This window comes from Nannospalax galili, unplaced genomic scaffold (genome assembly GCF_000622305.1).
Source record: "Nannospalax galili isolate Female #2095 unplaced genomic scaffold, S.galili_v1.0 scaffold222, whole genome shotgun sequence".
Classification (NCBI taxonomy): domain Eukaryota; kingdom Metazoa; phylum Chordata; class Mammalia; order Rodentia; family Spalacidae; genus Nannospalax; species Nannospalax galili.
In genome coordinates this window covers 1,872,869-1,885,537 of record NW_008348213.1, presented here as the reverse complement: position 1 = coordinate 1,885,537, position 12,669 = coordinate 1,872,869, and the positions used below count along the sequence as shown (strand labels likewise).

Sequence of the window (12,669 nt, the reverse complement as noted above, 5' to 3'; positions counted from 1 at the left end):
ATGTACTGCTATTTAATTTTGTAGTCTTTCCCTAAATACCTTCCATGGATTCAATTTCTCTTCTGAGAAAGTAAGGGGATGTGAACAGATAAACTCTTAAGTCATTTTAAATTCTAACCTAAAATCCTTGTAGCTAACAAATAAAACAAGCTCTGAGAAATCAAGAGCCTGTCTCTTGGCTCTAACTACAACATATCTACATTTTTTATGTGCCATCAAGCATGTTATTTAAAGTTTATCTTATAAAAATAGAAGATTCAAGGTTTATTTTTTTTGTCTTGTACTTAATAATTACAAAGGAAAATCAAAGAGCCAACTTTAGTATGCCATGCCCTACCCCAATTATTTCCCTCATCAATTTGGTAAGAAAATTGCAGAATTTTACACAAACAGAAGCAAAGGCATTTTGATAACAGTTTGACACAGAAAGTATCTTTGACTCCAAAATACATTGCTACCCAATGTTGTAGATTGATTCAGGTAGGTTTTAGAACCCAGGTCTTTTTATATCCAATTAATTTTTTATACTGTTTCAGTTACTAAATATCTAAATCAAATTGCTTGGAAGGAATGTAAGGGGGGGAGAACTAAATTTTACCTATTAAAATTAAGGAAGTCCTTATCCCCAAAATTGCAAAAACAAAACATTAAAACAATAACAACACAAAACAGTGTCCATAACAAACTAGTAGAGCTTAATGTTCAACATGTGACAATCATAAGGTCATAAGTCACAGCATTACCCCAATCGGCATGAAATAATAAATCACGTACTAAACTGGTATCATTTCACAAGAGCTTTCAAAATTTGGCTATCAAATATACTTTCATAATAGCCATGGCTAAATATTATTATGGAGAATTATGAAATCAACTAGAATAAAGGCTAATTTTATTATAAAATAAAAAAGTAAACATTTATTGCAATGAACTATACATTTCAAACATGGCATACTTATTAAATTCACTTCTCAAGTAGTAACAAAAATAAAAATTCAAGGAAAAATAATTTGGAGACATATAATCACATAATGAAGCCTTTTTCTTGTCTTTATATATATATTTGGTGCTCTATAAGTGAATGGGGAAAAAATTTTTAAATAAGAGGTACTTTCATTAAACACACTGTATTATAGACACTATTAATCTTGTTGAAGCTTGTTTTTAAAACTAAAAAAAAAGTATTTTAAAGTACTCAATATTAATAGTTGGGTTACTCTGAAAAATATATTTAAGAGGTGACACACTTTCATTCAAAACAATTTTTTTTTGGTCTTTTTGAGACAGGGTCTCCCTGAAGCCCCAGCTGTCCTGGAACTATGTAGACCAGGCTGGCCTTGAACTCACAGAGATCAACCTGCCTCTGCCTCCCGAGTGCTGGGATTAAAGGCGTGCACCACCATGCCCAAGGACTCACTGCAATATAGCTTAAATGACTAGCACTTATGGAACCCCTTAATTTATGCTGTATATTTACCATTACCGTTAAAACTTCAATTTACTCAATATTTCAGCAGAGAAACATTTCATTGTTTCTCATGGAAATATATTGCCAAAGAAAAGAGCTGCACTTGTCAGTTGAGAACATATTTACAAAAGCACCATGAAGTATGACATGGTTTTAGCAACATAAGACAGCAGATTAGTGTTAACTATGTTCAAGTCATTAGATTTCCACTAGCAACAGCTTATGTTAAAAAGGTACAAATATGAAATTAGTCTTAGCAGAAATGAAAGTAAAATGTAATAAAACATAACAAGAAACAACTTAAATGTAAACATTAGGGCTACTTTGCTGTGACTGGCACCTCACAGGAAAGCACCAGCTGTAATCCCAATTGGTGCGTTCCCTCTGTAAGTACTATAAGAATAACCAACCAAATGATCAGTTTGGGGATTATATTTGAAATTCTAAGCGGCTCTCCCATTCCAGGCCTCTCCTGAGGCTCTCTTTGCACCCCCCCGCCTCCCCACTGGGGGGCTTGAGGCCACTGCCTGCAGTTAAAGTTTGTAATGTACAAAAATATTAGTATGTAAAATGAAATAAAGCCATCCTTCCAAGTCTTGTCCTAATGTAGTTTGGCATATAAATGATCATACAATCCAAAAGGAAGGGAACACCTGAGAGATGTGTTTTAAAATGTAAGTTCTCCTTAGCAGAACTTGAAAAATACAAAACCCAGGTAGAATATTTGGAAGAAAATGAGAGCAGTTGGCTCAGTGAAGCTACAGAAAGAGATAAAGAATGCACGGGCTTCTTTTTAACCCCTTTTGTAAAGACCAATAATTGACTTTTTTTTTTTTCTGGCTATAGTGTAATTAAACATTTTTTGAATATTCTTTATGCACCAGGATTCCCCAGTATGTACTCTGCATATAACTAAAAAAATGGAATCAAGTGCTTATTAATTTGGCAAAACTTATAAATACTGTATTAAACAATTATTTTTGATGAAAATATTACCAAGATAATTTCAGAATGGTAAATACAACATGAACCTATTATGCCTATTATTGTTCACACCTCAAGAACTTACTACTCATTGAAGAAAATAAGTATTTGAAGAATTATGCCCCAGACCTTTTCTAAACGTAGATAAATTAAGGCTTCCTAATATACCTAGGCTATTTAAACCACCTGCAGGCCAGAGTGGATTACCACTTACATAACTGACCAGTTAATTCAGATGCTGTGTCTTTCACCTTAACACTCAAGGTAAACAGAACCATTTTGATCCAATCTCTCCTCATAAAATCCCCAAAAGCCATAAAGTACTCTTCACCTACACACTAATTTTATTTTTAATAGTACAACTTGCATTTCATTTATATTTGTACAAAGGATATTTCAGAATAAGTCATAATACTCATAAACAATCAAAATACATGGGATGTGGTCAAATAAAATGTTATATTATCAATTAAAAATACACAGGGACTAGCCAAAGAAACATCATAAGAATTTCATTAAGATCTGACATTTCTGTATTTATTACTCCATTCTAAACTGACACACTTGAGTACACAACATTTTAAGTTTCTCTTAAATCAATCATACACCTAAACAACGTCGATTTTTTTAAAAGAGGAAAAGATTCTACTATAAAGATAATAAATAAGCAACTAAGTATGTGCTCAAAGAAAATCATATTCAGAATTCATTTTATATGTATGACTAGCAAGAAACACTAAGAACACCTATTGTCAAAGTCTTTGGAAGAAAAGGTTTAAAACGATAAGAACTAAAACAAATATCCATCAAAGAAAAGGTTCATTACTGCCAGAATAAATCTTTTCTCTTTTATGCTTCCTCCATTTCTCAGAAACCATCTGACCTGATTAATAAGCAAAATGAGGAAAGGACAGAATTTGTCTCACTCAGCCTCCGCTCAGACAATTCTTCAATTTCATTACTTGTGTACAACTTGACACAGATATCTCTCACATTTACAGATATCCACATTTACTTAAGTTTTAGTAGCTTCATTGAACACCAATTGTCAAAACTCTGCACTCCACAGAACGCTGAATTTACAAATCCATCCTGGATGGTTTCTTCCCTCTAATTCCTACCTTTTAGGAAAGGGTCCACCTTTTAACATTAAAATGTGAACATGATCCCAATGTAAAAACTTTAATTCTACTGGAAACCATTTACTTCTCCCCACATATTTTCTGGGATGTCACTATTAATGCTGAAGTGAAACACTGTTGAAGAAAATCAAATCATGCAGAAATGTGCCTCCTTCAATGTTATGTTGATGTTAAGCTTACTGATTCTGAGTGTATTAAGTCAGAGATTGGTTTTACTAAGAATGAATCCAAGCATCAATAAAGTTTCTCTTGTTTTACCACCAATGAACTTAACCCTAAAAACAAAAAAAAAGGTTTACTTGGATCATATTTATAACTTTGCAATCTGATGTGCTTACTTGATATTGTGGTGCACGGACACATCTGAAGGAATTGCCTTCTCTCCCAAATAGAACATAAGGTATTTATTTTACATTCCGCGAGTCCCCCCGCCCCACCCCCAGACACACACTTTTAGATCCTAATTAAAATTTATGCTTTTTAAAACTAAACCATCCAAGTAAAATTATTAGTGGCATTTACAGTTTTTATAACTAAAATCAGAGAGTATTCAATCAAGCTGTGGCCTCAGCCTGTTGATTCTGGCTGATAACTGGGGGCAGTGGGGGTGTCACTGATCATAGCTAATGTTTGGTTAGAGTCCTGCAACATATAGAGAAAGGAACCAATTTTAGTCCTGCCAGGGCTGCTGCTTGGAAACAATAGACTAATTCAATGATGGTTAGAAAAAGACACATTGTTTCCGTTTATTTGGGTGAAGCTTTGTTCTGGGTAATCATAGTTCCCAGTACTTAGTTAATGCTACAAGGTATAACATTTTCAAGGACTGCCAAGGATCATGTGTTAAGGTATTATGCCATTTTTTTTTTTCTAAATGAGAGACTAGTGATTATAATTCCAAATCATACCTTGGTATAAAATTAATCATTCTTTAATTGAAGGAACTTTTAAAGTGCCACATCATCATAGCTTTGCCTATTTGGGTATTTGGAGGCTTAAGGAAAGTATGAACATTAAAAGTTAAAGCATTAACATTATTTAATGGTTTAAAGGCAACTACATTCACTTAAGACTTATTCTTCATATTCTAGATTTTATAAGTCAATAAAAATTCACAGTGCATGGAAATTTTTTGATTCTTTTTTTATATAATGAAACCAGAAAGTTTTATGATGACTATTAGCACAAAGAATTTCTTAAACGTATTATTCTTTGTGTAATTACAAGTTTTATAAATCAACTTAATAGCTTCTTACAGATAATCAAATCAACTGTACTTAGTTTTTAAAGGAAGTTAAACACATGAAATCTGTTGAAAATTTGAAATTGGAAAATTTAAAACAGCATGTCTTTTAATATTTGAAAAAACACAGCTTATGTACTAAGAAACTACTCAAAATTTCTTATTGGAAACATTTTAAACCTTAATCCAAAAAGACAAGTTAAAACACTGTAATAGTGTTCCTCAACATAAAAGTATTTGTTGAATAATGGATTACTACTGCTCACCCATTAAGATAAGACAAGAACTGAGGTGGCTCTTTCCCTTTTGATAAGAAATAAGCAGTTTAGAAAAGCAGATCAGAGTTTAAATCTATTTTTTCCTAATAAGAGCTTTCTACATAAGGAGGAAACAGATACCTTTTGTATGTTAATGTTAGGATAACCTTCACAGAAAAAGAATTTTAAAGAGTCAAAGGCTGGGAAAACAGCTCAATGGCAGACTGCTTGAAAAAAATGTATTTGAACAGTTTTAAGTAAAATCCTCTCAAATGACTAGTTAATAGAACAGTGAACATTAGTAATATTTAAGAAAAAAGTTGATGGAACTATATACAAATAAATGAACACTATGCCTTCTTCAAAAACAAAACAAAGACACCCAATGATGAATCAACCTTGCATACTACAATCCTCATTTTATTTTCCTTCATACCTAAAATAGATATGCAAGCTAGCATTTATGTGACTTGAGGATGAGGGTACTGGTAGGGAACCTCAGCCTACCAACGCATTTATTTAAACTTAGGGGTCTTTTCAATAATTCCATTTTAACAGACCTGTCTGAGGTCTGACAGAATGTCAGTATACTTATGTTACTGAGGGAAAAAAAGAGACACACACATAATGGTTGTTGATAACTGAAGCCTGAAAATTCTGGTCGCGAGTTATGTGCAGGAGCATCCGCAGAAGCACTTGAAAGGAGAATTTTCTTTTACACTATGCTGCCACCAATTCCCTTTTTAATGAATGATCAGCAGACATGATCTGCCTACTTCAAGTTGAACTCTGAACAGGAGCCGTATCTAATACTGCAGTCTAGGACACTACTCACTGTATTGCTTCAACAGTTTCAAAACCCAGAAGGTTCAGTTTAAAGAGCATGGCTCAGTGCTACTACTTCCAAGTTTTAACTCTTGAATTGCAGGATAACACTTCACAAAAGTACAAATACAGCAGCTCAACTTTTAACTGTAATATTAGAATTTATTCTTTTTTAACATTTTTAAAATTTTTATTTTATGTGTACGACTGTATTGCCTGAATGTATGTGAGTGCACCTGTGTCGTGCAGTGCCGTGGAGGTTAGAAGAGGGCTTAGGATTCCCCTGGAACTGGAGTTAAGGACGGTTCATAGCCACCATGTGGGTGCTGGGAATCGAACCCAGGTCCTCTGCAAGAGCAGTCAGTGCTCTCAACCACTGAGCCATCTCTCCAGCCATAGAATTTATTCTTAAACAGCTAAGTAAATATGCACAATAGTCATGGCAACCAGACATTATATTTCCTTGAATTTATATAATTTTTACTTAAGATACTTATTACTGAATAATATTGTTTTTAAAGTTTTCAAATAAAGTCTTGACTACTGACCAGTGGGATACTATTGCTATTTAACAAAAATACCTAAAGTTCTTATGTACAGCTGAATCATTTGGATTTTCTACCATGCCTTTCAAAAGACCAGTTGTACTTACTCATTTGCAAAAACATATAGCTCTCCAGAAAACACTATGCATAAATTTTTTCTTTAAAAAAAATCTATCAACCTATCTTAAATGTATTGTTTTTATGAACCAGAAAAGCATTCGTCTTACCTTGAATAGCCATTAGAAAAAACTGATCGGCCTGCAAAGTTCATAGTCCCCAAGGAAGTCAGGTTGTCATCTCCAGATCCTTGGCACCTATTCCAGTTTTCAGAACCAACAGGAATTGGTGGAATGACATTAAAAATAGGCTTCTGATCCTGCTGTTGTGAAAGGGATGCTGTGTTCATGTCATAGTGGTACATCTGTCCTCCAGAGGTACTCACGCCATGAACAGAAATGGCAGACATTTTATTACCAATTATATTTGTCCCAGAAAAGCTTGCCTGACAATAAACTGGGCCGAGTTTCTCTTGCTTAATTACCCCCGGGGTGCAAAGTTCAATGAAATCATCTTTTTCTGTTTTCACTTGGGGCAGTGTTACACTGCTGGGGCTTGGTAAGGTCTTATCTCCAGTATCCTTAATTTTAGGTTTAGTGTCCTGCAAAATAAGAGGCTTGCAGTCCTCATTCACATCCCCTTCCAAAAGGAATGGATCATCCTCTCCTGGCAAAGGAGAAAGCAAGTTTTCATCTATCAATAGGTCTGATCTCCAAGGACTTTCGTTTGTCCCTTTGCTTGGGGACCCAGCAGAGAACTCCAAATCCTGCAAGATGTCAAAGGTGCTTTGGTCTGGGGTATACAATTTCACATTGCCACCGTTGGTACCAGTCTGTCTTTTTAGATTTTGCTGTTCTGAAGATGTATCAGAGTGAGTTTGTGGAAACTCCTTCTCTGTGGGGGCAGCAAACCCAGTAGCAGATGTTGAACTCTTGGCATTCTCTGGAACACTGGTCGACTTACTGAGGTTTGCAATACTTTCTTCCAGAAGCCTGAAGTCTGTTTCCCCAGAGGAAAGGCTGATTTGGCCCTGCTGTGGGTATCCCAGGTCATTTCCCATCACTTTTGTTTCTGTGTCTCCCATGTACAGTCCCATAGACAGTGAAACCGCTTTGGATAGATCTGGTTGCTGGGCATTGCTTGCTGAGCCTTTTGGAAAATCAGCCAGAAGTCTCTGCTGCTTGGAATCTGTATGAGAAGCAGCAGCCAGTGAGGGTGAAGATGCAGAAACCTTCACAGTAGCTCCTCCCCTCAGGGTTTTATAGAAGTCCATCACATTCCCTTTCTCCTGGCCAAGCACACTGCTGGGGACTTCTTTACCAGGGGGAGCGAAGGATTCCTTGGAGTCCATCAGCAAATATTAACTACAAAAAAAGAGGAGGGGGAGGAAACATAATAAGCTATAAAAATCACATTATCTCTATGATCCGATTAGTAAGAGACAGCCTATTAAATTAACATTTTAGATAACTCCCGAATCAAATTCCTGTCAGAAGAGGAGTTTCTATCTTTTAGAATAAAAAGCCTCATCCCTGTTGCCATTCAGCATGCCACATTAAAAAAAAAATACAACATAACCCATCTGTACAGTGGAGGACGAAGTTGTATTGAATTGAGTTTGGCTCTTTACCCTGCCACTCACTGAATATGTAGCTTTGGTAATCATAGGAATTATAATTCATTGCATGTGATTATTCTGAAGGCTCAAGTTGATGTCAAAGTATTTCATTTTAAAAAGCATGGTTCTTAAAATTCCAATTGCTTTCCACTCAAGGGTGTTTGCTTTTCTGAGAACCAAAACTTACAATGTTTGATGGTACCACAGTATAGTTGTCTGCACCTAATTATTCCCAAGCTCACCCTCTACCGGTCCTCACACATCCAACCCTTTCAAAAAAACAACCTACTGTAGAATTTTGCATGTTTTATTTGAAAAAAAAAAAAAACAATGCAGCTTGCTTATCTTGTAATAGGCTAGGGAAAGGCTCTTATTTTTAAACCATTCCACTAACTAGATGTACCTATCTGGTAGTGCTTATCTCCAAACTTTACATATAAGAAATGAGATACACCACACACAGCCCAAACTTCACATTTGGAAAAGTAGAAGAGACTTTGTAATAACTTTTCACTATAATTTTAACTTATTATGGAGCTGTCTGGCTCTTATCAAGACTCCTGCTAACATCAAGGTTAATCTAGTTATATTTCTTTTTTAAACTGTCCAAGACAGTCAATACAAAATGCCGTATCTCTAGATGAAGATTTTTCTTTCCAAATATCAAAAGTACTGAAAAATAGAAAACACAGACTGTAAAATCACATATAAATCCAAATAAAACAGTATCCAACAAAACTGAATAATTTTCTCAGCAATTCTAAACCTTAACATCTAATTCTAAAACTGTTTCTCAAGATTGTTAGATTGTCAGTAATCAGAATGTTTTACGAGGCTGGCAAAGACTATGATAAGTCTATTTGGGAAGTTACTGTCTAAAAAAGGAGAAAGTTTTCCTGTGTAAAGGCACTAAAGTATAAGGTCCTTGGCTTTTGCTGAAAGGGGAAAAGCATGAGGAACCTGCCTCTCTTTGCTCCTCTGCGGTGCAGATCTGATAAGGATCTCTAAACACAAGGTATCCAATGAAGCTTAATGAATTTTCACGTTCCCTTTTTTTGACAGCTGCCTTCAAGCCCCAAACTATAACAATACTTCATAAAACGAAATGCTCCCTTAAGCGGCATTATCCCCCAGTTTAAACGGTAAATAACTGTCCCATCCATCTGCCCTCGGTGAACTATGCCAAGAGGTCCTAAGTGCTAAGGCCGCTAGGATCAAGCCTGCAACCCCAAACATCGAAGGCGCGCTTGTCAAAAATCACTGCGCAGAACCTCCTGCGGTCAGGGAGGGTCTCTTTAAAAGGGGCCACTCGGAAGTCTGCCGCGAAAGCGTGCCAGAAGCCAGCGAACGAGTCCTGGGGGGTGGAGGGGTGGCGGAGGTTAGGGAGAAATTTGTCCAGACCTGTTGCGTTCTCCGACACGCCCACTTCTAGCAGACGCCCGGCCCGGCCAAGGTCTGGGAGCGGCGGGCTGTAGCCCCCGGCTGACTCTCCGCCCGCCCGCTGCGCCGCCCGCGCCCTGACAGCCGCGCGCCCGCCGAGGGCCACTGGGGCACTCGGGCCACGGCAGCCCAGGCGCCGCCTGTCTTCGCCAAGGAGCAGCGGGCGTCCCGGCGGCCCCCGGGGGGTGCAGGAAGGACGGCGCCCACCACCACCACCCCCAGCTCGGACTCGCCGGGCACCGCGGCTGGGCAGCGGGCAGCCTGACGGCTCGGCGCGCAGCCCGCGCCCAGGTTCTTCCCCCGCGGCCGGCCGAGAGCCGCGCGGGCAGAGGAAGAGGCCGGCGCTGTCACCCGCGCGGCCCTGTCGTCACTGCCACCCTGCCCTCGCCACCCTCCACCCTCACTCCTCGGGCTAATAAAGTTTGCCGACTCCCGCGGCGGTCCGGGTCGCCCAGCCCCCGCTCACCTCCGCGCGGGCGCCGCTCGCCGCCGCCGCTCCCACCGCAGCCAGATAAACAAGTCGGCGTGTGGACGCGGGAGGCGCGCGTGTCACCCGGGGAAGGAAGTAAACAGTCGCCCCCTTCTCCATGGGGGAGGGGCGTCCCTAGAGCGCCGAGTCTCCCATGTCCCAGCTGACAGGTCGGACCCCGCGCCGCTCCGCTCTCCGGCTGCCCAACGCGCGTCACCCGTCCCGGCGCCGCGCCGCCCCGGCTGCGCCGTCTCGTTCCACCCACTTAGAATCCGTCCCCGACGGGCGGGCGGCGACTCAGGCTCCAGGCACTGACTCCAGCTCGCAAAATGGAGGAGGCGGAGGAGGGGGGGGAGGGAGCGCGGACACGCGAAAGGGCTGCCCGGCTTCGGCAGGCGAGCAAGACTGAGCGGGGGGCGGGCGGAGGCGGCGCCACGGCGCGCACACACTCGCTCACACACGCGCTCCCCACTCCACCCCCGGCCGCTCCCCGCCTGAGGGGCCGCGCTGAGGCCGCGGGGAACGGTGCAACCTGTTGGCGACGCGCGGCAACTGCAAGGGCGCCCGCGGCTCTCGCCCCCCTCGCCGGCCCCGCCAGCCGGGCTCCGACGGCGCCTGCACGCCCGGGGCGCGGGGCATGGCCTCCGCCCTAGGAAAGAGTGAAGGGCCGCTGCGGGTGTTGACCTTACCTCGGAGGAACCGAGTTTCTTTAGTTTCTCTTCCCGGTCTCCCGCCCGCTCCCCAGCCCCGCCCAGCTCTTGGCTCCTCGGGAGCCCTCCCCGTCGGTCCGAGGCCCGCGCCCCTGCTGATGACAGGGAGCCGCCGGGTGGTCAGCGCCCACGGCCGGCCGAATTGTGCGAAGTGTGTGACACTAGCGGAGGAGTACGGAAGAGCGCGGAAACTGAGCCTGGCGCCCGGCCGCTCAGGGGGCCGGACGGCAGACACGCCCTCTAGGAAGACTGGGGAGGGAGGACCGAGGGGGTCAGTGCATACGTACTGTGGGCCCGGGGGACTCGTGTGCCGGCAGGTCCCCAACCCCCGCATCGTCTGGGCGGCCCGGTCTGCAGCCGCCGCGCGCTCGCTCTCACTGGGAGAGAACTTGCAAAGCAGAACCCACCCTCCCCCGCGCCCCGATCGTCCCCCACCCTCTTCCCCAGTCTACGAGGCGGCAGCAGCAGGAGGCGCCGCCTGCCAAGTTCAACCCCCACCGCTCCCTCCCTGCCTGCCAGCGCGCTCACACTCGAAGGAAGTTGCATGCCAAATGCAAAAGCTCAGGCGAGCTGAATTTCTTTGCACTAAAAACGATGATGAAGAAAGCACGGGGACTGGGGGTGCACGGGAGGCGGGGGAGGTGGCAGGCCGAGAAGCAAGTTGCAGACGGAATAGTTAAGTTGCTGGCGAAGTCCGCCCTGCTGTCATCCCAAACTCCTGACCTCTCCTTCCACCGCCTTCGCGGCCTGCAGCCAAGTACCCCGTGGAGGCCCCTCCCCCGAATCTTGACATCTGCAGGCTGGGCTCCCGGTGTCGCTCACCCGTCGCCGATCCAGGGACCCCTGCCCCTCCTAATCACACCGAACACACGCAGCTTTAAAATGTCAACGTTCAGCTCCCTCCAGCTGTTCCCGCTACGCGCCTCCCAGCGCTCCGAGGGAAACACGTGGCCGGTCCCCGAGGACTAGGCAGGGGCGTGGGCCGAGGGTATCCCCTTCCCCAGCTGGCCGCGTCGGGCCGCGGGGAGCGAGCCTCCTACCTTGTGCCGCACATACTAGAGTTTGACAGGGGCAAGGTGGTGCACTGCTGCTTTGGTGTGGGGACGGAACTTTGGCGCGCCCACAGGTGACAGCGCCCGGCAGTTCCTGACACCAGCGGGGGCTGACGCGGCTCCACCTCATGTCCGCCCGGGCGTGAGACCACGGCCGCTGCTGCCGCGCTCCGACTCGGAAAACGGCCGCCTCTGCTCTGACATCTTGGAGATCCGGGACTAGAGGAGCGCGTGCCGGAAGCCTCCCGCCGCCATCTTGGTAAAGAAAGGTGACGCCAGGCGGGCCCCGCGGCCACCATCTTGGCGGAGGTGCGCCTGTCCCGGCAAACCAGAGTCGCTGCTGCTTGCCTGCAAAGTGTAAAGGCTGCCCTGTGTGCTGTCCGCCGTCCCAGGGAAGAACTTGGCTTTGAGCAGGCACCTTGTGCGGAGACGCTGTAAGGTCTCTAGCTGCACAGGATCCGGGGCCGCCATCTTGGCAAAGGAAGAGATGTTCGGCACTTCCAAAATCAAAGGGAGGGAAACCTATGCCAGTGTAGACCCCCTCAGCCAGAGAATGTTTATGAACCACTCGGTGGAGACAAAACCCCCCTTTAAATCCACGAGACTTCTTCCATCCCCTGGAGGAGCAAAAGAACTCACACTGATGACTCCCCGCTCCCCTACGTGCCAGTTTTCCCACCTAAGTCTCAAGTACAGGAATTAAGATTGTCTTTTGTGAATTTTGACCCTAAACTACCAACAGATTCAGAGACGGCAAAAAGAATTCATTCTGACACTAAAACCCATTCTAATATCCTTAGATGTTTGCTTAAAAGAACTAAGAACATTGTACATGTATTGGATATATATATATATATAT

General features: G+C 43.3%; 1 protein-coding gene across 8 annotated transcripts in view; it reads right to left on the bottom strand.

Moving 5' to 3' along the window:
- The window catches only part of Nr3c1 (nuclear receptor subfamily 3 group C member 1), a 138,467-nt gene that overhangs the window by 99,516 nt on the left and 26,282 nt on the right, over positions 1 to 12,669 (bottom strand). Inside the window, exons 1-2 of one of the 8 annotated variants that reach the window (XM_017801064.2) lie at positions 11,799 to 12,004; positions 6,692 to 7,885 (exon numbers count right to left, since the gene is read on the bottom strand). In XM_017801064.2, the coding sequence (XP_017656553.1) occupies positions 6,692 to 7,872 (1,181 nt within the window). In that variant the 5' untranslated portion in view covers positions 7,873 to 7,885; positions 11,799 to 12,004. Of the gene's footprint in view, positions 1 to 6,691; positions 7,886 to 10,045; positions 10,601 to 10,737; positions 10,829 to 11,045; positions 11,209 to 11,580; positions 11,692 to 11,798; positions 12,005 to 12,669 lie in introns of those variants that run through there. The other 7 variants (XM_029569238.1, XM_008844910.2, XM_017801066.2 and 4 more) reach the window with 7 other exon arrangements.